We start from the raw sequence: 24,509 nt of genomic DNA, 5'->3' as shown, positions 1-24,509 counted from the left end.
CTTTCCCGTTAGTCCTTTGGTCTGACTTCAGCTGATGGTTTTAGGAGCTAATTTACTTTTTAGCTCTGGCGTTGTGCTGGTGGAGTATTAACCCCTTAGGGCCCGGCCCTTGTGCTTCTCCTACCGTCTGAGGGTATTATTTAATGTACCGTGTAACGGAGGGGGTCTTGTTTCTGCGGCAGAACTGACCTGATGCCTTAGTTCTGCGGGTCGGGACGATGACAGCCGGGCCAACTGTCTAGAGTTTGTTTGCTGCCCCCTCTTCTGACCGCCGTTGTGGGAGGGCCGTCATTTTGGAGTAAATACTACATTTTGATTTGCTTTTTATTACAATTTTGCCTAGAGACGAAGAGAGCGCGCCGCTGCCGCTGGGTGATGCCGTGCGGGATTAGGGCCGCAGGATTTGGATAGATTGGGCTTTTATGGATGCGGCGATACCAAATGTTTTGTGTATTTTTCCTGTTTTTATTTAAAGTATGAGGAAGCAGTTTTTGGGGTTTTTTACTATTCATTCTTTATTTTTTTACTGTAATACAAAACTTTTCTTCACTGATTTCACTTTTTTTAGGCCCCAGAGAGGACTTGAACTTGTAATCATTTGATCACTCATCAAGTATAATGCATGGCCATAGTACTGCATTATACTGCACTCTGACAGGCACACCTTGATGGGTATTTATTCACAATGCCGCCATGATAACCGAACTGAACCTCACGATCTCATTTGGAAGGGTTAAGAGCGTGATGCCAGCTGTCACCAGCACCTACTGTGTGTTGTCTCCCCATCCCACCCTATACAAACATGCACTTGAAGGACATACATTTATGGGGTTAATGGAGCTGGAACTTTGATTTTCGGATACAAAGCTCCAAATCATCTGCTTCTCTTCAGGCACAGTAGAGGAATTAAAACTCTAGCTGCTTGCAGTCACCACCAGGGGGAGCTCACTGAATTCATTGCAGAAACATTTGCAGAGAGCTCCCTCTGGTGGTAGCTGTGTGAAGAGCAGCAGGAGATTTAGTTACAAAGCAACAGCTCTTCTGCAGTAGATGGTAAATGTGACCACACTGGTGTACTGAGTGACGGTACAGTGTTCTGGGAGACTGGAGACCCCCTAACGAGCCACATCAGCCTGGCTCAGCTACGTCCAGTGATTCGGGACCCCGAAGGGCCGTTTCTTACTAATCAGGGATTTCCTAATTCCCCATTTCAGATATAATGCGGAGGAATCGCCATCGTTGCGTTGGAGGTCTGGTAAGTGGCAGCCGATTTACTCACTAATTATCCATCCCTCTTTTACTAAGGAGCTTCAAAATCTCTGCTTGCTGTTGCTGAACAAAAACCTTTTTTTTTTTTTTACCTGTAAAGACCCGTGCAGACCTAATACTCCTGCAGCTGGCATTTCGTTACAGTGTATACAATTCACTGTCAGTTAGAAATGCATCAGTTGCGTCAATTTCTTCGGTCTAGATAACTTGTTACAATGTAAGAGCTGCCTGTCCATATTAGAATCCTAGACGGGTAGAGTTGGAAGGGTCCCCGGTTCCTCTGGGGTCCCCGGTTCCTCTGGGGTCCCCGGTTCCTCTGGGGTCCCCGGTTCCTCTGGGGTCCCCGGTTCCTCTGGGGTCCCCGGTTCCTCTGGGGTCCCCGGTTCCTCTGGGGTCCCCGGTTCCTCTGGGGTCCCCGGTTCCTCTGGGGTCCCCGGTTCCTCTGGGGTCATCAGCTCTAACCCCCTGCTCAGTGCAGGATCACAAAATCAGACAGATATTTGTCCAGGCTTTGTTTGATCATTTCCATTGAAGGAGAACTCCCCACCTCCTGTGGCAACCTGTTTCACTCATTGATCCCCCTCACTGTCTAATATGTAATCTGTGTCTCCTCCCTTTCAGTTTCCTCCCATTGCTTCTGGTCTTTCCTTGTGCCAATGAGAATAGGGCTGATCCCCCCTGCACTGACAGCCCATCAGATATTTGTAGACGGCTATTAAGTCTCCTCTCAGCCTTCTCTTCTGCTAAACATTCCCAGATCCTTTAACCGTTCCTCATAGGACATGATTTGCAGACCGCTCACCATCTTGGTAACTCTTCTCTGAACTTGCTCCAGTTTGTCTAGGTCTGTTATAAAGTGGGGTGCCCAGAACTGGACCCAGTATTCCAGATGAGGTCTGACTAAGGAGGAGTAGAGGGGGATAATGACCTCACGTGATCTAGACTCTATGCTTCTCTTAATACATCCCAGAATTGTCTTTGCCTTTTTGGCTGCTGCATCACATTGTTGACTCATGTTCAGTCTGTGATCTATTAGTATACCCAAGTCTTTTTCACATGTGCTGCTGCTTAGCCCAATTCCTCCCATTCTCTATGCGCTTTCCTCATTTTTCATGCCCAGATGTAGGACTTTGCATTTCTCCCTGTTAAATACCATTCTGTTAGTCGCTGACCACTGTGCAAGCTTGTCTAGATCTTTTTGAATCCTCTCTCTCCCCTAGTGTTAGCTATCCCTCCTAGCTTTGTGTCGTTAGCACATTTGATCAGTTTCCCACAATTCCCTCCTCCAGATCATTTATAACAATGTTGGCCACCACTGGGCCCAGGACAGAGCCTTGTGGCCCCACCTGATACATTCTTGAGGGCTTGTCATTGTTCTGTCTCCATCTGAAGTGCTGCAGAGGATATAGAATCGCCTTTGCGCGGGCCGACCTGGCGGACTTCGATGTGGTATTGACAATGGCTTTAATCTGCCGGCAGTTCTGTATCAGAAGCCGCGTTTGGCCTGCAGATTCATCCGCGTCCGGGTGCAATTATTCCGCCCGTGGAAAGGGCCTTAAGAAACGTCTTTGTCGCCATCTGCCTCCGTGTGTCCGGCGTGGCTTTGTAGATCAGCAGCTGAATGACAACCGCTGGTTGCCCTCCCCCGCTGCAGCCTGCGGCATGCTGGGAATGACAAGTATTTCCTATGTAAGGACCAGTGCGTGGTTGGAAAAATGGCGCTAATGTTTTGCACATGCTTGTAGTGAGAGCGCTGCCTACGTGCCGTGTGCTGCTGCCAAACAACTTGGTGTCTCTTCATTTAGGTTCACTCGTTTGACGGTACCAGAGAAGAGGCGGCGGCGCTGATCGGCCTGGACCTTTATATCGGCATTAACGGCTGGTAAGACCTCTCCCACCATGGCAGCAAACGGAGCGCCACTTGCCGGCCGTTACCAACTGCGGCCTGCTACTTTGAACAACCTCCGGTGCCCAGACCCCCGCAGGTCACTACCTCAGCGCGGATCCTGCTGCCAACACCCCCGCAGGTCACTACCTCAGCGCGGATCCTGCTGCCAACACCCCCGCTGATCACTACCTCAGCGCGGATCCCACTGCCGACACCCCTGCTGATCACTACCTCAGCGCGGATCCTGCTGCCAACACCCCCGCAGGTCACTACCTCAGCGCGGATCCTGCTGCCAACACCCCCGCAGGTCACTACCTCAGCGCGGATCCTGCTGCCGAGACCCCTGCTGATCACTACCTCAGCGTGGATCCTGCTGCCAACACCCCTGCTGATCACTACCTCAGCGCGGATCCTGCTGCCGACACCCCTGCTGATCACTACCTCAGCGCGGATCCTGCTGCCGACACCCCTGCTGATCACTACCTCAGCGCGGATCCTGCTGCCAACACCCCTGCTGATCACTACCTCAGCGCAGATCCTGCTGCCGACACCCCTGCTGATCACTACCTCAGCGCGGATCCTGCTGCCGACACCCCTGCTGATCACTACCTCAGCGCGGATCCTGCTGCCGACACCCCTGCTGATCACTACCTCAGCGCGGATCCTGCTGCCGACACCCCTGCTGATCACTACCTCAGCGCGGATCCTGCTGCCGACACCCCTGCTGATCACTACCTCAGCGCGGATCCTGCTGCCAACACCCCTGCTGATCACTACCTCAGCGCGGATCCTGCTGCCAACACCCCTGCTGATCACTACCTCAGCGCGGATCCTGCTGCCGACACCCCTGCTGATCACTACCTCAGCGCGGATCCTGCTGCCGACACCCCTGCTGATCACTACCTCAGCGCGGATCCTGCTGCCGACACCCCTGCTGATCACTACCTCAGCGCGGATCCTGCTGCCGACACCCCTGCTGATCACTACCTCAGCGCGGATCCTGCTGCCGACACCCCTGCTGATCACTACCTCAGCGCGGATCCTGCTGCCAACACCCCCGCTGATCACTACCTCAGCACGGATCCTGCTGCCGAGATCCCCGCTGATCACTACCTCAGCGCGGATCCTGCTGCCGAGACCCCCGCCGATCACTACCTCAGCGCGGATCCTGCTGCCGACACCCCTGCTGATCACTACCTCAGCGCGGATCCCGCTGCCGACACCCCTGCTGATCACTACCTCAGCGCGGATCCCGCTGCCGACACCCCTGCTGATCACTACCTCAGCGCGGATCCCGCTGCCGACACCCCTGCTGATCACTACCTCAGCGCGGATCCTGCTGCCGACACCCCTGCTGATCACTACCTCAGCGCGGATCCTGCTGCCGACACCCCTGCTGATCACTACCTCAGCGCGGATCCTGCTGCCGACACCCCCGCTGATCACTACCTCAGCACGGATCCTGCTGCCAACACCCCTGCTGATCACTACCTCAGCGCGGATCCCGCTGCCGACACCCCTGCTGATCACTACCTCAGCGCGGATCCTGCTGCCAACACCCCCGCTGATCACTACCTCAGCGCGGATCCTGCTGCCGACACCCCTGCTGATCACTACCTCAGCGCGGATCCTGCTGCCAACACCCCCGCTGATCACTACCTCAGCACGGATCCTGCTGCCGAGATCCCCGCTGATCACTACCTCAGCGCGGATCCTGCTGCCGAGACCCCCGCCGATCACTACCTCAGCGCGGATCCTGCTGCCAACACCCCCGCAGGTCACTACCTCAGCGCGGATCCCGCTGCCGACACCCCTGCTGATCACTACCTCAGCGCGGATCCCGCTGCCGACACCCCTGCTGATCACTACCTCAGCGCGGATCCCGCTGCCGACACCCCTGCTGATCACTACCTCAGCGCGGATCCCGCTGCCGACACCCCTGCTGATCACTACCTCAGCGCGGATCCCGCTGCCGACACCCCTGCTGATCACTACCTCAGCGCGGATCCCGCTGCCGACACCCCTGCTGATCACTACCTCAGCGCGGATCCCGCTGCCGACACCCCTGCTGATCACTACCTCAGCGCGGATCCCGCTGCCGACACCCCTGCTGATCACTACCTCAGCACGGATCCTGCTGCCGAGATCCCCGCTGATCACTACCTCAGCACGGATCCTGCTGCCGACACCCCTGCTGACCACTACCTCAGCGCGGATCCTGCTGCCGAGATCCCCGCTGATCACTACCTCAGCACGGATCCTGCTGCCGACACCCCTGCTGACCACTACCTCAGCGCGGATCCTGCTGCCGAGATCCCCGCTGATCACTACCTCAGCGCGGATCCTGCTGCCGACACCCCTGCTGATCACTACCTCAGCGCGGATCCTGCTGCCGACACCCCTGCTGATCACTACCTCAGCGCGGATCCCGCTGCCGACACCCCTGCTGATCACTGCCTCAGCGCGGATCCCGCTGCCGACACCCCTGCTGATCACTACCTCAGCGCGGATCCCGCTGCCGACACCCCTGCTGATCACTACCTCAGCGCGGATCCCGCTGCCGACACCCCTGCTGATCACTACCTCAGCGCGGATCCCGCTGCCGACACCCCTGCTGATCACTACCTCAGCGCGGATCCCGCTGCCGACACCCCTGCTGATCACTACCTCAGCACGGATCCTGCTGCCGACACCCCTGCTGACCACTACCTCAGCGCGGATCCTGCTGCCGAGATCCCCGCTGATCACTACCTCAGCACGGATCCTGCTGCCGACACCCCTGCTGACCACTACCTCAGCGCGGATCCTGCTGCCGAGATCCCCGCTGATCACTACCTCAGCGCGGATCCTGCTGCCGAGACCCCCGCCGATCACTACCTCAGTGCGGGTCCTGCTGCCGACACCCCTGCTGATCACTACCTCAGTGCGGGTCCTGCTGCCAACACCCCCGCCGATCACTAACTCAGCGTGGATCCTGCTGCCAACACCCCCGCCGACCACTACCTCAGCGCGGATCCTGCTGCCGACACCCCCGCAGGTCACTACCTCAGCGCGGATCCTGCTGCCAACACCCCCGCTGATCACTACCTCAGCGCGGATCCTGCTGCCGACACCCCCGCTGATCACTACCTCAGCGCGGATCCTGCTGCCAACACCCCCGCCGATCACTACCTCAGTGCGGGTCCTGCTGCCGAGACCCCCGCCGATCACTACCTCAGCGCGGATCCTGCTGCCAACACCCCCGCAGGTCACTACCTCAGCGCGGATCCCGCTGCCAACACCCCGCTGATCACTATCTCAGCGCAGGTCCCGCTGCCGACACACCTGCTCACCACTACTTCAGTGCTGACACCCACCCCTGCTGACCACTATCTCGGCGCGGGTCCCGCTGCCACGACCCCTGCCGATCACTACCTCAGCGTTAGTCCCGCTGCCAAGACCCCGCTGATCACTACCTTAGCGTTAGTCCCGCTGCCGACACACCTGCTCACCACTATCTCAGCGCAGGTCCCGCTGCCGACACACCTGCTCACCACTACTTCAGTGCTGACACCCCTGCTGATCACTACTTCACTGCTGACACCCACCCCTGCCGATCACTACCTCGGCGCGGGTCCCGCTGCCACGACCCCTGCCGATCACTACCTCGGCGCGGGTCCCGCTCCCGCGACCCCCGCTGATCCGACATCAGCGCTGTTCGCCCTCGGCTGGCTGCGCCTCTGTGCGGCTGTCCTCAGACGAGCGGGTGCAGCCCTCAGGTAAGGGCTAGAAGTGCCCTTATTCTTCCATCTAGTCGCTGACCGACAACTTTCACTTTGCACAGTCATGGAGACAAGGTTTTCAATCAGCAGCGGGAGGGCGGTGGGGCCCCGGATCTCCGTATGTCCTGGAGTCTTCCCACACAGTACAGTGTAGAGCAGAGGGGGTGGCAGGGTCCCTGTGGAGCGCTAGGACCCTCACCAACCAGCGCACTGATCTGTATGGGTGGCAGCGGCTGGCATCATACATCGGCCCCCAGGAGTCCTGAGACCCCTTCAGTGGTTATAGCCGGCCTCCCTACTTGAGGACACTAGGAGGATGGGTTTAGGACGCGCCAATGGACTGGCACGTCCTAAACCCATCACTGGCATCGCTCATAGGGCACTGAATCTCCAGAACGCCTGCTATGTAGTTGTTTTCAGTTTTTTGCTCTCTGTTATCAGCCATTTCAGTCTGGGGAGGGGCTAACTGTCTGATAGGAAGTTTAGAGTAATCTTTTGCGCCGTGATCTCTAGGATCTGCCATTAGTCGCTGACTAGACATCCCCGTCCGCCATCGGTGTCGCTCGCTCACCTCTTTACTTTTCCCTTTCCTAGTTCCTTAAAAACAGCGGCTAACCTGGAGGTGCTGAAGTCCATCCCCAGCGAGCGGCTGATGATAGAGACAGGTAGGTGGCCACCATGGACCTAACCTCTTCCTGACCGGGCCCATCGGACGGCTTGACTGCTATTTGCTCGACTGAAAAACGTTAAAAAAAACAGTGAAGAGAAATGGAAAAAAATAAGCTGCGCCACAAACTGCAGCAAACGTGCCCTGATAGCGGCCCACCAGGCGCCGCTGCCGTTAGGGCCCACCAGGCGCCGCTGCCGTTAGGGCCCACCAGGCGCCGCTGCCGTTGGGGCCCACCAGGCGCCGCTGCCGTTAGGGCCCACCAGGCGCCGCTGCCGTTAGGGCCCACCAGGCGCCGCTGCCGTTAGGGCCCACCAGGCGCCGCTGCCGTTAGGGCCCACCAGGCGCCGCTGCCGTTAGGGCCCACCAGGCGCCGCTGCCGTTAGGGCCCACCAGGCGCCGCTGCCGTTAGGGCCCACCAGGCGCCGCTGCCGTTGGGGCCCACCAGGCGCCGCTGCCGTTGGGGCCCACCAGGCGCCGCTGCCGTTGGGGCCCACCAGGCGCCGCTGCCGTTGGGGCCCACCAGGCGCCGCTGCCGTTGGGGCCCACCAGGCGCCGCTGCCGTTGGGGCCCACCAGGCGCCGCTGCCGTTGGGGCCCACCAGGCGCCGCTGCCGTTGGGGCCCACCAGGCGCCGCTGCCGTTGGGGCCCACCAGGCGCCGCTGCCGTTGGGGCCCACCAGGCGCCGCTGCCGTTGGGGCCCACCAGGCGCCGCTGCCGTTGGGGCCCACCAGGCGCCGCTGCCGTTTGGGGCCCACCAGGCGCCGCTGCCGTTTGGGGCCCACCAGGCGCCGCTGCCGTTTGGGGCCCACCAGGCGCCGCTGCCGGTGGGGGCCCACCAGGCGCCGCTGCCGGTGGGGGCCCACCAGGCGCCGCTGCCGGTGGGGGCCCACCAGGCGCCGCTGCCGGTGGGGGCCCACCAGGCGCCGCTGCCGGTGGGGGCCCACCAGGCGCCGCTGCCGTTACGGCCCACCACATTTGTAGAGGGGTTTTTCCTGCACTAGTATTTTTTCTCAAAAATATTCAAATTTTAAAACTTCTTTTCTGCCGCCATCTTCTGCGCAATAACTTCACAGCTGTGCGAGGGCCCAGTATGGGCAGTATGGGGCCCCCGAACACCGACCGGGGCATTTAAAGGGTTAATACCTCCCATGAGCAGTGCTGTTTATGGGATCTGTTGCAGGTGAGTGCCGGCTGTAAGAAATAACCGCTACCTGCGATCTCCCTCCATACACACCCCGAACGTGCAGGACGTAACCTCACATCCTCCGGCACTGAGCACAAAGAGATTGTCTATATTCCATTACGAAAGGGCTCGTAGTTTGTGGGACGGGTTGTAGATGTTACTGGCTGCACTCTGGGGGACATATAATGTGTTGGAGATGTTACTGGCTGCACTCTGGGGGACATATAATGTGTTGGAGATGTTACTGGCTGCACTCTGGGGGACATATAATGTGTTGTAGATGTTACTGGCTGCACTCTGGGGGACATAATGTGTTGGAGATGTTACTGGCTGCACTCTGGGGGACATATAATGTGTTGGGGATGTTACTGGCTGCACTCTGGGGGACGTATAATGTGTTGGAGATGTTACTGGCCGCACATTGGGGGACATATAATGTGTTGGAGATGTTGTTGGTCGCTCTCTGAGGGACATATAATGTGTTGGTGATGTTACTGGCTGCACTCTGGGGGGACATATAATGTGTTGGAGATGTTACTGGCTGCGCTCTGGAGGAGATATAATGTGTTGGAGATGTTACTGGCCGCACTCTGGGGGACATATAATGTGTTAGAGATGTTACTAGCTGCACTTTGAGGGACATATAATGTGGTGGAGGTGTTACTAGCTGCACTCGGGGGGACATATAATGTGTTGGAGATGTTACTGGCCGCACTCTGGGGGACATATAATGTGTTGAAGATGTTACTGGCTGCACTCTGGGGGACATATAATGTGTTGGAGATGTTACTGGCTGCACTCTGGGGGACATATAATGTGTCGGAGATGTTACTGGCTGCACTCTGGGGGACATATAATGTGTCGGAGATGTTACTGGCTGCACTCTGGGGGACATATAATGTGTTGGAGATGTTACTGGCCGCACTCTGGGGGACATATAATGTGTTGGAGATGTTACTGGCTGCACTCTGGGGGACATATAATGTGTTGGGGATGCTACTGGCTGCACTCGGGGGGACATATAATGAGTTGGAAATGTTACTGGCCGCACTCTGGGGGACATATAATGTGTTGGAGATGTTACTGGATGCACTCTGGGGGACATATAATGTGTTGAAGATGTTACTGGATGCACTCTGGGGGACATATAATGTGTCGGAGATATTACTGGCTGCACTCTGGGGGACATATAATGTGTCGGAGATGTTACTGGCTGCACTCTGGGGGACATATAATGTGTTGGAGATGTTACTGGCTGCACTCTGGGGGACATATAATGTGTTGAAGATGTTACTGGATGCACTCTGGGGGACATATAATGTGTTGGAGATGTTATTGGTCGCTCTCTGAAGGACATATAATGTGTTGGAGATGTTACTGGCCGCACTCTGGGGGACATATAATGTGTTGGGGATGTTACTGGCTGCACTCTGGGGGACATATAATGCGTTGGGGATGTTACTGGCCGCACACTGGGGGACATATAATGTGTTGGAGATGTTACTGGCCGCACTCTGGGGGACATATAATGTGTTGGAGATGTTATTGGTCGCACTCTGGGGGACATATGTGTTGGAGATGTTACTGGCCGTACTTTGAGGGACGTATAATGTGGTGGAGATGTTACTAGCTGCACTCTGGGGGACATATAATGTGTTGGAGATGTTACTGGCCGCACTCTGGGGGACATATAATGTGTTGCAGATGTTACTGGCTGCAGTCTGGGGGACATATAATGTGTTGGAGATGTTACTGGCTGCACTCTGGGGGACATATAATGTGTTGGAGATGTTACTGGCCGCACTCTGGGGGACATATAATGTGTTGGAGATGTTACTGGCTGCACTCTGGGGGACATATAATGTGTTGGAGATGTTACTGGCTGCACTCTTTGGGACATATAATGTGTTGGTGATCTTATTGGTCGCACTCTGGGGGACATATAATGTGTTGGAGATGTTACTGGCCGCACTCTGGGGGACATATAATGTGTTGCAGATGTTACTGGCTGCAGTCTGGGGGACATATAATGTGTTGGAGATGTTACTGGCTGCACTCTGGGGGACATATAATGTGTTGGAGATGTTACTGGCCGCACTCTGGGGGACATATAATGTGTTGGAGATGTTACTGGCTGCACTCTGGGGGACATATAATGTGTTGGAGATGTTACTGGCTGCACTCTGGAGGACATATAATGTGTTGGAGATGTAACTGGCCGCACTCTGGAGGACATATAATGTGTTGGAGATCTTATTGGTCGCTCTCTGAGGGACATATAATGTGGTGGAGATGTTCCTGGCTGCACTCTGGGGGACATATAATGTGTTGGAGATCTAATTGGTCGCTCTCTGAGGGACATATAATGTGTTGGAGATGTTACTAGCTGCACTCTGGGGGACATATAATGTGTTGGAGATCTTATTGGTCGCTCTCTGAGGGACATATAATGTGGTGGAGATGTTACTGGCCGCACTCTGGGGGACATATAATGCGTTGGGGATGTTACTGGCTGCACTCTGGGGGACATATAATGCGTTAAGGATGTTACTGGCCGCACACTGGGGGACATATAATGTGTTGGAGATGTTACTGGCTGCACTCTGGAGGACATATAATGTGTCGGAGATGTTACTGGCCGCACTCTGGGGGACATATAATGTGTCGGAGATGTTACTGGCTGCCCTCTGGGGGACATATAATGTGTTGGAGATGTTACTGGCCGCACTCTGGGGGACATATAATGTGTTGGAGATGTTATTGGTCGCAGTCTGGGGGACATATGTGTTGGAGATGTAACTGGCTGCACTCTGGGGGACATATAATGTGTTGGAGTTCTTATTGGTCGCTCTCTGAGGGACATATAATGTGGTGGAGATGTTACTGGCCGCACTCTGGAGGACATATAATGTGTTGGGGATGCTACTGGCTGCACTCTGGGGACATATAATGTGTTGGAGATGTTACTGGCTGCACTCTGGGAGACATATAATGTGTTGGGGATGTTACTGGCCGCACTCTGGGGGACATATAATGTGTCAGATGTTACTGGCCGCACTCTGGGGGACATATAATGTGTTGGAGATGTTACTAGCTGTACTCTGGGGGACATATAATGTGTTGGAGATCTTATTGGTCGCTCTCTGAGGGACATATAATGTGGTGGAGATGTTACTGGCCGCACTCTGGAGGACATATAATGTGTTGGGGATGTTACTGGCTGCACTCTGGGGACATATAATGTGTTGGAGATGTTACTGGCTGCACTCTGGGAGACATATAATGTGTTGGGGATGCTACTGGCCGCACTCTGGGGGACATATAATGTGTCAGATGTTACTGGCCGCACTCTGGGGGACATATAATGTGTTGGAGATGTTACTAGCTGTACTCTGGGGGACATATAATGTGTCGTACCTGTTACTGGCCGCACTCTGGGGGCATATAATGTGTTGGAGATCTTACTGGTCGCTCTCTGAGGGACATATAATGTGGTGGAGATGTTACTGGCTGCACTCTGGGGGACATATAATGTGTTGGAGATCTTATTGGTCGCACTCTGGGGGACATATAATGTGTTGGAGATGTTACTGGCCGCACTCTAGAGGACATATAATGTGTTGGTGATATTAGTGACCGCACTCTGGGGGACATATAATGTGTTGGAGATATTACTGGCTGCACTCTGGGGGACATATAATGTGTTGGAGATGTTATTGGTCGCTCTCTGAAGGACATATAATGTGTTGGAGATGTTACTGGCCGCACTCTGGGGGACATATAATGTGTTGGGGATGTTACTGGCTGCACTCTGGGGGACATATAATGCGTTGGGGATGTTACTGGCCGCACACTGGGGGACATATAATGTGTTGGAGATGTTACTGGCTGCACTCTGGAGGACATATAATGTGTCGGAGATGTTACTGGCCGCACTCTGGGGGACATATAATGTGTTGGAGATGTTACTAGCTGCACTCTGGGGGACATATAATGTGTTGGAGATGTTACTGGCCGCACTCTGGGGGACATATAATGTGTTGCAGATGTTACTGGCTGCAGTCTGGGGGACATATAATGTGTTGGAGATGTTACTGGCTGCACTCTGGGGGACATATAATGTGTTGGAGATGTTACTGACTGCACTCTGGGGGACATATAATGTGTTGGAGATGTTACTGGCCGCACTCTGGGGGACATATAATGTGTTGGAGATGTTACTGGCTGCACTCTGGGGGACATATAATGTGTTGGAGATGTTACTGGCTGCACTCTGGGGGACATATAATGTGTTGGAGATGTTACTGGCTGCACTCTGGAGGACATATAATGTGTTGGAGATGTTACTGGCCGCACTCTGGGGGACATATAATGTGTTGGAGATGTTACTGGCCGCACTCTGGGGGACATATAATGTGTTGGAGATGTTACTAGCTGTACTCTGGGGGACATATAATGTGTTGGAGATGTAACTGGCCGCACTCTGGAGGACATATAATGTGTTGGAGATGTTACTGGCCGCACTCTGAGGGACATATGTGTTGGAGATGTAACTGGCTGCACTCTGGGGGACATATAATGTGTTGGAGATCTTATTGGTCGCTCTCTGAGGGACATATAATGTGTTGGAGATGTTACTGGCTGCACTCTGGGGGACATATAATGTGTTGGAGATCTTATTGGTCGCTCTCTGAGGGACATATAATGTGGTGGAGATGTTACTGGCTGCACTCTGGGGGACATATAATGTGTTGGAGATCTTATTGGTCGCTCTCTGAGGGACATATAATGTGGTGGAGATGTTACTGGCTGCACTCTGGGGGACATATAATGTGTTGGTGATCTTATTGGTCGCACTCTGGGGGACATATAATGTGTTGGAGATGTTACTGGCTGCACTCTGGGGGACATATAATGTGTTGGAGATGTTATTGGTCGCTCTCTGAAGGACATATAATGTGTTGGAGATGTTACTGGCCGCACTCTGGGGGACATATAATGTGTTGGGGATGTTACTGGCTGCACTCTGGGGGACATATAATGCGTTGGGGATGTTACTGGCCGCACACTGGGGGACATATAATGTGTTGGAGATGTTACTGGCCGCACTCTGGGGGACATATAATGTGTTGGAGATGTTATTGGTCGCACTCTGGGGGACATATGTGTTGGAGATGTTACTGGCCGTACTTTGAGGGACGTATAATGTGGTGGAGATGTTACTAGCTGCACTCTGGGGGACATATAATGTGTTGGAGATGTTACTGGCCGCACTCTGGGGGACATATAATGTGTTGCAGATGTTACTGGCTGCAGTCTGGGGGACATATAATGTGTTGGAGATGTTACTGGCTGCACTCTGGGGGACATATAATGTGTTGGAGATGTTACTGGCCGCACTCTGGGGGACATATAATGTGTTGGAGATGTTACTGGCTGCACTCTGGGGGACATATAATGTGTTGGAGATGTTACTGGCTGCACTCTGGAGGACATATAATGTGTTGGAGATGTTACTGGCCGCACTCTGGGGGACATATAATGTGTTGTAGATGTTACTGGCCGCACTCTGGGGGACATATAATGTGTTGGAGATGTTACTAGCTGTACTCTGGGGGACATATAATGTGTTGGAGATGTAACTGGCCGCACACTGGGGGACATATAATGTGTTGGAGATGTTACTGGCCGCACTCTGGGGGACATATAATGTGTTGGAGATGTTATTGGTCGCACTCTGGGGGACATATGTGTTGGAGATGTTACTGGCCGTACTTTGAGGGACGTATAATGTGGTGGAGATGTTCCTGGCTGCACTCTGGGGGACATATAATGTGTTGGAGATCTTATTGGTCGCTCTCTGAGGGACATATAATGTGGTGGAGATGTTCCTGGCTGCACTCTGGGGGACATATAATGTGTTGGAGATCTTATTGGTCGCTCTCTGAGGGACATATAATGTGGTGGAGATGTTACTGGCTGCACTCTGGGGGACATATAATGTGTTGGAGATCTTATTGGTCGCTCTCTGAGGGACATATAATGTGGTGGAGATGTTACTGGCTGCACTCTGGGGGACATATAATGTGTTGGAGATCTTATTGGTCGCACTCTGGGGGACATATAATGTGTTGGAGATGTTACTGGCTGCACTCTGGGGGACATATAATGCGTTGGGGATGTTACTGGCTGCACTCTGGGGGACATATAATGCGTTAAGGATGTTACTGGCCGCACACTGGGGGACATATAATGTGTTGGAGATGTTACTGGCTGCACTCTGGAGGACATATAATGTGTCGGAGATGTTACTGGCCGCACTCTGGGGGACATATAATGTGTCGGAGATGTTACTGGCTGCCCTCTGGGGGACATATAATGTGTTGGAGATGTTACTGGCCGCACTCTGGGGGACATATAATGTGTTGGAGTTCTTATTGGTCGCTCTCTGAGGGACATATAATGTGGTGGAGATGTTACTGGCCGCACTCTGGAGGACATATAATGTGTTGGGGATGTTACTGGCTGCACTCTGGGGACATATAATGTGTTGGAGATGTTACTGGCTGAACTCTGGGAGACATATAATGTGTTGGGGATGTTACTGGCCGCACTCTGGGGGACATATAATGTGTCAGATGTTACTGGCCGCACTCTGGGGGACATATAATGTGTTGGAGATGTTACTAGCTGTACTCTGGGGGACATATAATGTGTTGGAGATCTTATTGGTCGCTCTCTGAGGGACATATAATGTGGTGGAGATGTTACTGGCCGCACTCTGGAGGACATATAATGTGTTGGGGATGTTACTGGCTGCACTCTGGGTACATATAATGTGTTGGAGATGTTACTGGCTGCACTCTGGGAGACATATAATGTGTTGGGGATGTTACTGGCCGCACTCTGGGGGACATATAATGTGTCAGATGTTACTGGCCGCACTCTGGGGGACATATAATGTGTTGGAGATGTTACTAGCTGTACTCTGGGGGACATATAATGTGTCGTACCTGTTACTAGCCGCACTCTGGGGGCATATAATGTGTTGGAGATCTTACTGGTCGCTCTCTGAGGGACATATAATGTGGTGGAGATGTTACTGGCTGCACTCTGGGGGACATATAATGTGTTGGAGATCTTATTGGTCGCTCTCTGAGGGACATATAATGTGGTGGAGACGTTACTGGCTGCACTCTGGGGGACATATAATGTGTTGGAGATCTTATTGGTCGCACTCTGGGGGACATATAATGTGTTGATGTTACTGGCCGCACTCTAGAGGACATATAATGTGTTGGTGATATTAGTGACCGCACTCTGGGGGACATATAATGTGTTGGAGATATTACTGGCTGCACTCTGGGGGACATATAATGTGTTGGAGATGTTATTGGTCGCTCTCTGAAGGACATATAATGTGTTGGAGATGTTACTGGCCGCACTCTGGGGGACATATAATGTGTTGGGGATGTTACTGGCTGCACTCTGGGGGACATATAATGCGTTGGGGATGTTACTGGCCGCACACTGGGGGACATATAATGTGTTGGAGATGTTACTGGCTGCACTCTGGAGGACATATAATGTGTCGGAGATGTTACTGGCCGCACTCTGGGGGACATATAATGTGTTGGAGATGTTACTAGCTGCACTCTGGGGGACATATAATGTGTTGGAGATGTTACTGGCCGCACTCTGGGGGACATATAATGTGTTGCAGATGTTACTGGCTGCAGTCTGGGGGACATATAATGTGTTGGAGATGTTACTGGCTGCACTCTGGGGGACATATAATGTGTTGGAGATGTTACTAGCCGCACTCTAGAGGACATATAATGTGTTGGAGATGTTACTGACTGCACTCTGGGGGACATATAATGTGTTGGAGATGTTACTGGCTGCACTCTGGGGGACATATAATGTGTTGGAGATGTTACTGGCTGCACTCTGGGGGACATATAATGTGTTGGAGATGTTACTGGCTGCACTCTGGGGGACATATAATGTGTTGGAGATGTTACTGGCTGCACTCTGGAGGACATATAATGTGTTGGAGATGTTACTGGCCGCACTCTGGGGGACATATAATGTGTTGGAGATGTTACTGGCCGCACTCTGGGGGACATATAATGTGTTGGAGATGTTACTAGCTGTACTCTGGGGGACATATAATGTGTTGGAGATGTAACTGGCCGCACTCTGGAGGACATATAATGTGTTGGAGATGTTACTGGCCGCACTCTGAGGGACATATGTGTTGGAGATGTAACTGGCTGCACTCTGGGGGACATATAATGTGGTGGAGATGTTACTGGCTGCACTCTGGGGGACATATAATGTGGTGGAGATGTTCCTGGCTGCACTCTGGGGGACATATAATGTGTTGGAGATGTTATTGGCTGCACTCTGGGGGACATATAATGTGGTGGAGATGTTACTAGCTGCACTCTGGGGGACATATAATGTGTTGGAGATCTTATTGGTCGCTCTCTGAGGGACATATAATGTGGTGGAGATGTTACTGGCTGCACTCTGGGGGACATATAATGTGTTGGAGATCTTATTGGTCGCTCTCTGAGGGACATATAATGTGGTGGAGATGTTACTGGCTGCACTCTGGGGGACATATAATGTGTTGGAGATCTTATTGGTCGCTCTCTGAGGGACATATAATGTGGTGGAGATGTTACTGGCTGCACTCTGGGGGACATATAATGTGTTGGAGATCTTATTGGTCGCTCTCTGAGGGACATATAATGTGGTGGAGATGTTACTGGCTGCACTCTGGGGGACATATAATGTGTTGGAGATCTTATTGGTCGCACTCTGGGGGACATATAATGTGTTGGAGATGTTACTGGCTGCACTCTGGGGGACATATAATGTGTTGGAGATGTTATTGGTCGCTCTCTGAAGGACATATAATGTGTTGGAAATGTTACTGGCCGCACTCTGGGGGACATATAATGTGTTTGGGATGTTACTGGCTGCACTCTGGGGGACATATAATGCGTTGGGGATGTTACTGGCTGCACTCTGGGGGACATATAATGCGTTAAGGATGTTACTGGCCGCACACTGGGGGACATATAATGTGTTGGAGATGTTACTGGCTGCACTCTGGAGGACATATAATGTGTCGGAGATGTTACTGGCCGCACTCTGGGGGACATATAATGTGTCGGAGATGTTACTGGCTGCCCTCTGGGGGACATATAATGTGTTGGAGATGTTACTGGCCGCACTCTGGGGGACATATAATGTGTTGGAGATGTTATTGGTCGCAGTCTGGGGGACATATGTGTTGGAGATGTTTCTGGCCGCACTCTGAGGGACATATGTGTTGGAGATGTTACTGGCTGCACTCTGGGAGACATATAATGTGTTGGGGATGTTACTGGCCGCACTCTGGGGGACATATAATGTGTCAGATGTTACTGGCCGCACTCTGGGGGACATATAATGTGTTGGAGATGTTACTAGCTGTACTCTGGGGGACATATAATGTGTCGTACCTGTTACTGGCCGCACTCTGGGGGCATATAATGTGTTGGAGATCTTACTGGTCGCTCTCTGAGGGACATATAATGTGGTGGAGATGTTACTGGCCGCACTCTGGGGGACATATAATGTGTTGGAGATCTTATTGGTCGCTCTCTGAGGGACATATAATGTGTTGGGGATGTTACTGGCTGCACTCTGGGGGACATATAATGTGTTGGAGATCTTACTGGTCGCTCTCTGAGGGACATATAATGTGGTGGAGATGTTACTGGCTGCACTCTGGGGGACATATAATGTGTTGGAGATATTACTGGCTGCACTCTGGGGGACATATAATGTGGTGGAGGTGTTACTAGCTGCACTCGGGGGGACATATAATGTGTTGGAGATGTTATTGGTCGCTCTCTGAAGGACATATAATGTGTTGGAGATGTTACTGGCCGCACTCTGGGGGACATATAATGTGTTGGGGATGTTACTGGCTGCACTCTGGGGGACATATAATGCGTTGGGGATGTTACTGGCCGCACACTGGGGGACATATAATGTGTTGGAGATGTTACTGGCTGCACTCTGGAGGACATATAATGTGTCGGAGATGTTACTGGCCGCACTCTGGGGGACATATAATGTGTCGGAGATGTTACTGGCCGCACTCTGGGGGACATATAATGTGTTGGAGATGTTACTGGCCGCACTCTGGGGGACATATGTGTCGGAGATGTTACTGGCTGCACTCTGGGGGACATATAATGTGTTGGAGATGTTACTGGCCGCACACTGGAGGACATATGTGTCGGAGATGTTACTGGCTGCACTCTGGGGGACATATAATGTGTTGGAGATGTTACTGGCTGCACTCTGGGGGACATATAATGTGTTGGAGATGTAACTGGCCGCACTCTGGGGGACATATAATGTGTTGGAGATGTAACTGGCCGCACTCTGGGGGACATATAATGTGTTGGAGATGTTACTGGCCGCACTCTGGGGGACATATAATGTGTTGGAGATGTTACTGGCCGCACTCTGGGGGACATATAATGTGTTGGAGATGTTACTGGCTGCACTCTGGGGGACATATAATGTGTTGTACCTGTTACTGGCCGCACTCTGGAGGACATATAATGTGTTGGAGATGTTACTGGCTGCACTCTGGGAGACATATAATGTGTTGGGGATGTTACTGGCCGCACTCTGGGGGACATATAAAGTGTTGTAGATGTTATTGGCTGCACTCAGGGGACATATAATGTGTTGGAGATGTTACTGGCCGCACTCTGGGGGACATATAATGTGTTGTATCTGTTACTGGCTGCACTCTGGGGGACATATAATGTGTTGTATCTGTTACTGGCTGCACTCTGGGGGACATATAATGTGTTGGAGATGTTACTGGCTGCACTCTGGGGGACATATAATGTGTTGGAGATGTAACTGGCCGCACTCTGGAGGACATATGTGTTGGAGATGTAACTGGCTGCACTCTGGGGGACATATAATGTGTTGGAGATCTTATTGGTCGCTCTCTGAGGGACATATAATGTGTTGGAGATGTTACTGGCTGCACTCTGGGGGACATATAATGTGTTGGAGATCTTATTGGTCGCTCTCTGAGGGACATATAATGTGGTGGAGATGTTACTGGCTGCACTCTGGGGGACATATAATGTGTTGGAGATCTTATTGGTCGCTTTCTGAGGGACATATAATGTGTTGTACCTGTTACTGGCTGCACTCTGCGGGACATAAAATGTGTTGTACCTGTTACTGGCCGCACTCTGGGGGACATATAATGTGGTGGAGATGTTACTGGCCGCACTCTGGGGGACATATAATGTGTTGGAGATGTTACTGGCCGCACTCTGGGGGACATATAATGTGGTGGAGATATTACTGGCTGCACTCTGGGGGACATATAATGTGTTGTATATATTACTGGTCGCTCTCTGAGGGACATATAATGTGTTGGAGATGTAACTGGCTGCACTCTGGGGGACATATAATGTGTTGGAGATCTTATTGGTCGCTCTCTGAGGGACATATAATGTGGTGGAGATGTTACTGGCTGCACTCTGGGGGACATATAATGTGTTGGAGATCTTATTGGTTGCTCTCTGAGGGACATATAATGTGGTGGAGATGTTACTGGCCGCACTCTGCGGGACATAAAATGTGTTGTACCTGTTACTGGCCGCACTCTGGGGGACATATAATGTGGTGGAGATGTTACTGGCCGCACTCTGGGGGACATATAATGTGGTGGAGATGTTACTGGCCGCACTCTGGGGGACATATAATGTGGTGGAGATATTACTGGCTGCACTCTGGGGGACATATAATGTGTTGTATATATTACTGGTCGCTGTCTGAGGGACATATAATGTGTTGGAGATGTTACTGGCTGCACTCTGGGGGACATATAATGTGTTGGAGATGTTACTGGCCGCCCTCTGGGGGACATATAATGTGTTGGAGATGTTACTGGCCGCACTCTGGGGGACATATAATGTGTTGGAGATGTTACTGGCTGCACTCTGGGGGACATATAATGCGTTGGGGATGTTACTGGCTGCACTCTGGGGGACATATAATGCGTTAAGGATGTTACTGGCCGCACACTGGGGGACATATAATGTGTTGGAGATGTTACTGGCTGCACTCTGGAGGACATATAATGTGTCGGAGATGTTACTGGCCGCACTCTGGGGGACATATAATGTGTCGGAGATGTTACTGGCTGCCCTCTGGGGGACATATAATGTGTTGGAGATGTTACTGGCCGCACTCTGGGGGACATATAATGTGTTGGAGATGTTATTGGTCGCAGTCTGGGGGACATATGTGTTGGAGATGTTTCTGGCCGCACTCTGAGGGACATATGTGTTGGAGATGTAACTGGCTGCACTCTGGGGGACATATAATGTGTTGGAGATCTTATTGGTCGCTCTCTGGAGGACATATAATGTGTTGGGGATGTTACTGGCTGCACTCTGGGGACATATAATGTGTTGGAGATGTTACTGGCTGCACTCTGGGAGACATATAATGTGTTGGGGATGTTACTGGCCGCACTCTGGGGGACATATAATGTGTCAGATGTTACTGGCCGCACTCTGGGGGACATATAATGTGTTGGAGATGTTACTAGCTGTACTCTGGGGGACATATAATGTGTCGTACCTGTTACTGGCCGCACTCTGGGGGCATATAATGTGTTGGAGATCTTACTGGTCGCTCTCTGAGGGACATATAATGTGGTGGAGATGTTACTGGCCGCACTCTGGGGGACATATAATGTGTTGGAGATCTTATTGGTCGCTCTCTGAGGGACATATAATGTGTTGGGGATGTTACTGGCTGCACTCTGGGGGACATATAATGTGTTGGAGATCTTACTGGTCGCTCTCTGAGGGACATATAATGTGGTGGAGATGTTACTGGCTGCACTCTGGGGGACATATAATGTGTTGGAGATATTACTGGCTGCACTCTGGGGGACATATAATGTGGTGGAGGTGTTACTAGCTGCACTCGGGGGGACATATAATGTGTTGGAGATGTTATTGGTCGCTCTCTGAAGGACATATAATGTGTTGGAGATGTTACTGGCCGCACTCTGGGGGACATATAATGTGTTGGGGATGTTACTGGCTGCACTCTGGGGGACATATAATGCGTTGGGGATGTTACTGGCCGCACACTGGGGGACATATAATGTGTTGGAGATGTTACTGGCTGCACTCTGGAGGACATATAATGTGTCGGAGATGTTACTGGCCGCACTCTGGGGGACATATAATGTGTCGGAGATGTTACTGGCCGCACTCTGGGGGACATATAATGTGTTGGAGATGTTACTGGCCGCACTCTGGGGGACATATGTGTCGGAGATGTTACTGGCTGCACTCTGGGGGACATATAATGTGTTGGAGATGTTACTGGCCGCACACTGGAGGACATATGTGTCGGAGATGTTACTGGCTGCACTCTGGGGGACATATAATGTGTTGGAGATGTTACTGGCTGCACTCTGGGGGACATATAATGTGTTGGAGATGTAACTGGCCGCACTCTGGGGGACATATAATGTGTTGGAGATGTAACTGGCCGCACTCTGGGGGACATATAATGTGTTGGAGATGTTACTGGCCGCACTCTGGGGGACATATAATGTGTTGGGGATGTTACTGGCTGCACTCTGGGGGACATATAATGCGTTGGGGATGTTACTGGCCGCACACTGGGGGACATATAATGTGTTGGAGATGTTACTGGCTGCACTCTGGAGGACATATAATGTGTCGGAGATGTTACTGGCCGCACTCTGGGGGACATATAATGTGTCGGAGATGTTACTGGCCGCACTCTGGGGGACATATAATGTGTTGGAGATGTTACTGGCCGCACTCTGGGGGACATATGTGTCGGAGATGTTACTGGCTGCACTCTGGGGGACATATAATGTGTTGGAGATGTTACTGGCCGCACACTGGAGGACATATGTGTCGGAGATGTTACTGGCTGCACTCTGGGGGACATATAATGTGTTGGAGATGTTACTGGCCGCACTCTGGGGGACATATAATGTGTTGGAGATGTTATTGGTCGCACTCTGGGGGACATATGTGTTGGAGATGTTACTGGCCGTACTTTGAGGGACGTATAATGTGGTGGAGATGTTACTAGCTGCACTCTGGGGGACATATAATGTGTTGGAGATGTTACTGGCCGCACTCTGGGGGACATATAATGTGTTGCAGATGTTACTGGCTGCAGTCTGGGGGACATATAATGTGTTGGAGATGTTACTGGCTGCACTCTGGGGGACATATAATGTGTTGGAGATGTTACTGGCCGCACTCTGGGGGACATATAATGTGTTGGAGATGTTACTGGCTGCACTCTGGGGGACATATAATGTGTTGGAGATGTTACTGGCTGCACTCTGGAGGACATATAATGTGTTGGAGATGTTACTGGCCGCACTCTGGGGGACATATAATGTGTTGTAGATGTTACTGGCCGCACTCTGGGGGACATATAATGTGTTGGAGATGTTACTAGCTGTACTCTGGGGGACATATAATGTGTTGGAGATGTAACTGGCCGCACACTGGGGGACATATAATGTGTTGGAGATGTTACTGGCCGCACTCTGGGGGACATATAATGTGTTGGAGATGTTATTGGTCGCACTCTGGGGGACATATGTGTTGGAGATGTTACTGGCCGTACTTTGAGGGACGTATAATGTGGTGGAGATGTTCCTGGCTGCACTCTGGGGGACATATAATGTGTTGGAGATCTTATTGGTCGCTCTCTGAGGGACATATAATGTGGTGGAGATGTTCCTGGCTGCACTCTGGGGGACATATAATGTGTTGGAGATCTTATTGGTCGCTCTCTGAGGGACATATAATGTGGTGGAGATGTTACTGGCTGCACTCTGGGGGACATATAATGTGTTGGAGATCTTATTGGTCGCTCTCTGAGGGACATATAATGTGGTGGAGATGTTACTGGCTGCACTCTGGGGGACATATAATGTGTTGGAGATCTTATTGGTCGCACTCTGGGGGACATATAATGTGTTGGAGATGTTACTGGCTGCACTCTGGGGGACATATAATGCGTTGGGGATGTTACTGGCTGCACTCTGGGGGACATATAATGCGTTAAGGATGTTACTGGCCGCACACTGGGGGACATATAATGTGTTGGAGATGTTACTGGCTGCACTCTGGAGGACATATAATGTGTCGGAGATGTTACTGGCCGCACTCTGGGGGACATATAATGTGTCGGAGATGTTACTGGCTGCCCTCTGGGGGACATATAATGTGTTGGAGATGTTACTGGCCGCACTCTGGGGGACATATAATGTGTTGGAGTTCTTATTGGTCGCTCTCTGAGGGACATATAATGTGGTGGAGATGTTACTGGCCGCACTCTGGAGGACATATAATGTGTTGGGGATGTTACTGGCTGCACTCTGGGGACATATAATGTGTTGGAGATGTTACTGGCTGAACTCTGGGAGACATATAATGTGTTGGGGATGTTACTGGCCGCACTCTGGGGGACATATAATGTGTCAGATGTTACTGGCCGCACTCTGGGGGACATATAATGTGTTGGAGATGTTACTAGCTGTACTCTGGGGGACATATAATGTGTTGGAGATCTTATTGGTCGCTCTCTGAGGGACATATAATGTGGTGGAGATGT

At 52.0% G+C, this 24,509-nt stretch overlaps 1 protein-coding gene across 4 annotated transcripts in view; it reads left to right on the top strand.

Moving 5' to 3' along the window:
- TATDN1 (TatD DNase domain containing 1) overlaps positions 1 to 24,509 on the top strand; it is a 58,609-nt gene that overhangs the window by 21,191 nt on the left and 12,909 nt on the right. For all 4 annotated transcript variants that reach the window (XM_066578817.1, XM_066578816.1, XM_066578818.1 and 1 more), the window contains 3 exons: positions 1,215 to 1,255; positions 3,075 to 3,151; positions 7,513 to 7,583. In XM_066578817.1, the coding sequence (XP_066434914.1) occupies positions 1,215 to 1,255; positions 3,075 to 3,151; positions 7,513 to 7,583 (189 nt within the window). The remainder of the gene's footprint in view (positions 1 to 1,214; positions 1,256 to 3,074; positions 3,152 to 7,512; positions 7,584 to 24,509) is intronic.

Source organism: Eleutherodactylus coqui, chromosome 9 (genome assembly GCF_035609145.1).
Source record: "Eleutherodactylus coqui strain aEleCoq1 chromosome 9, aEleCoq1.hap1, whole genome shotgun sequence".
NCBI lineage: Eukaryota > Metazoa > Chordata > Amphibia > Anura > Eleutherodactylidae > Eleutherodactylus > Eleutherodactylus coqui.
Note: the sequence above shows the minus strand (reverse complement) of the source record. Positions and strands in the feature narration are given on the sequence as shown.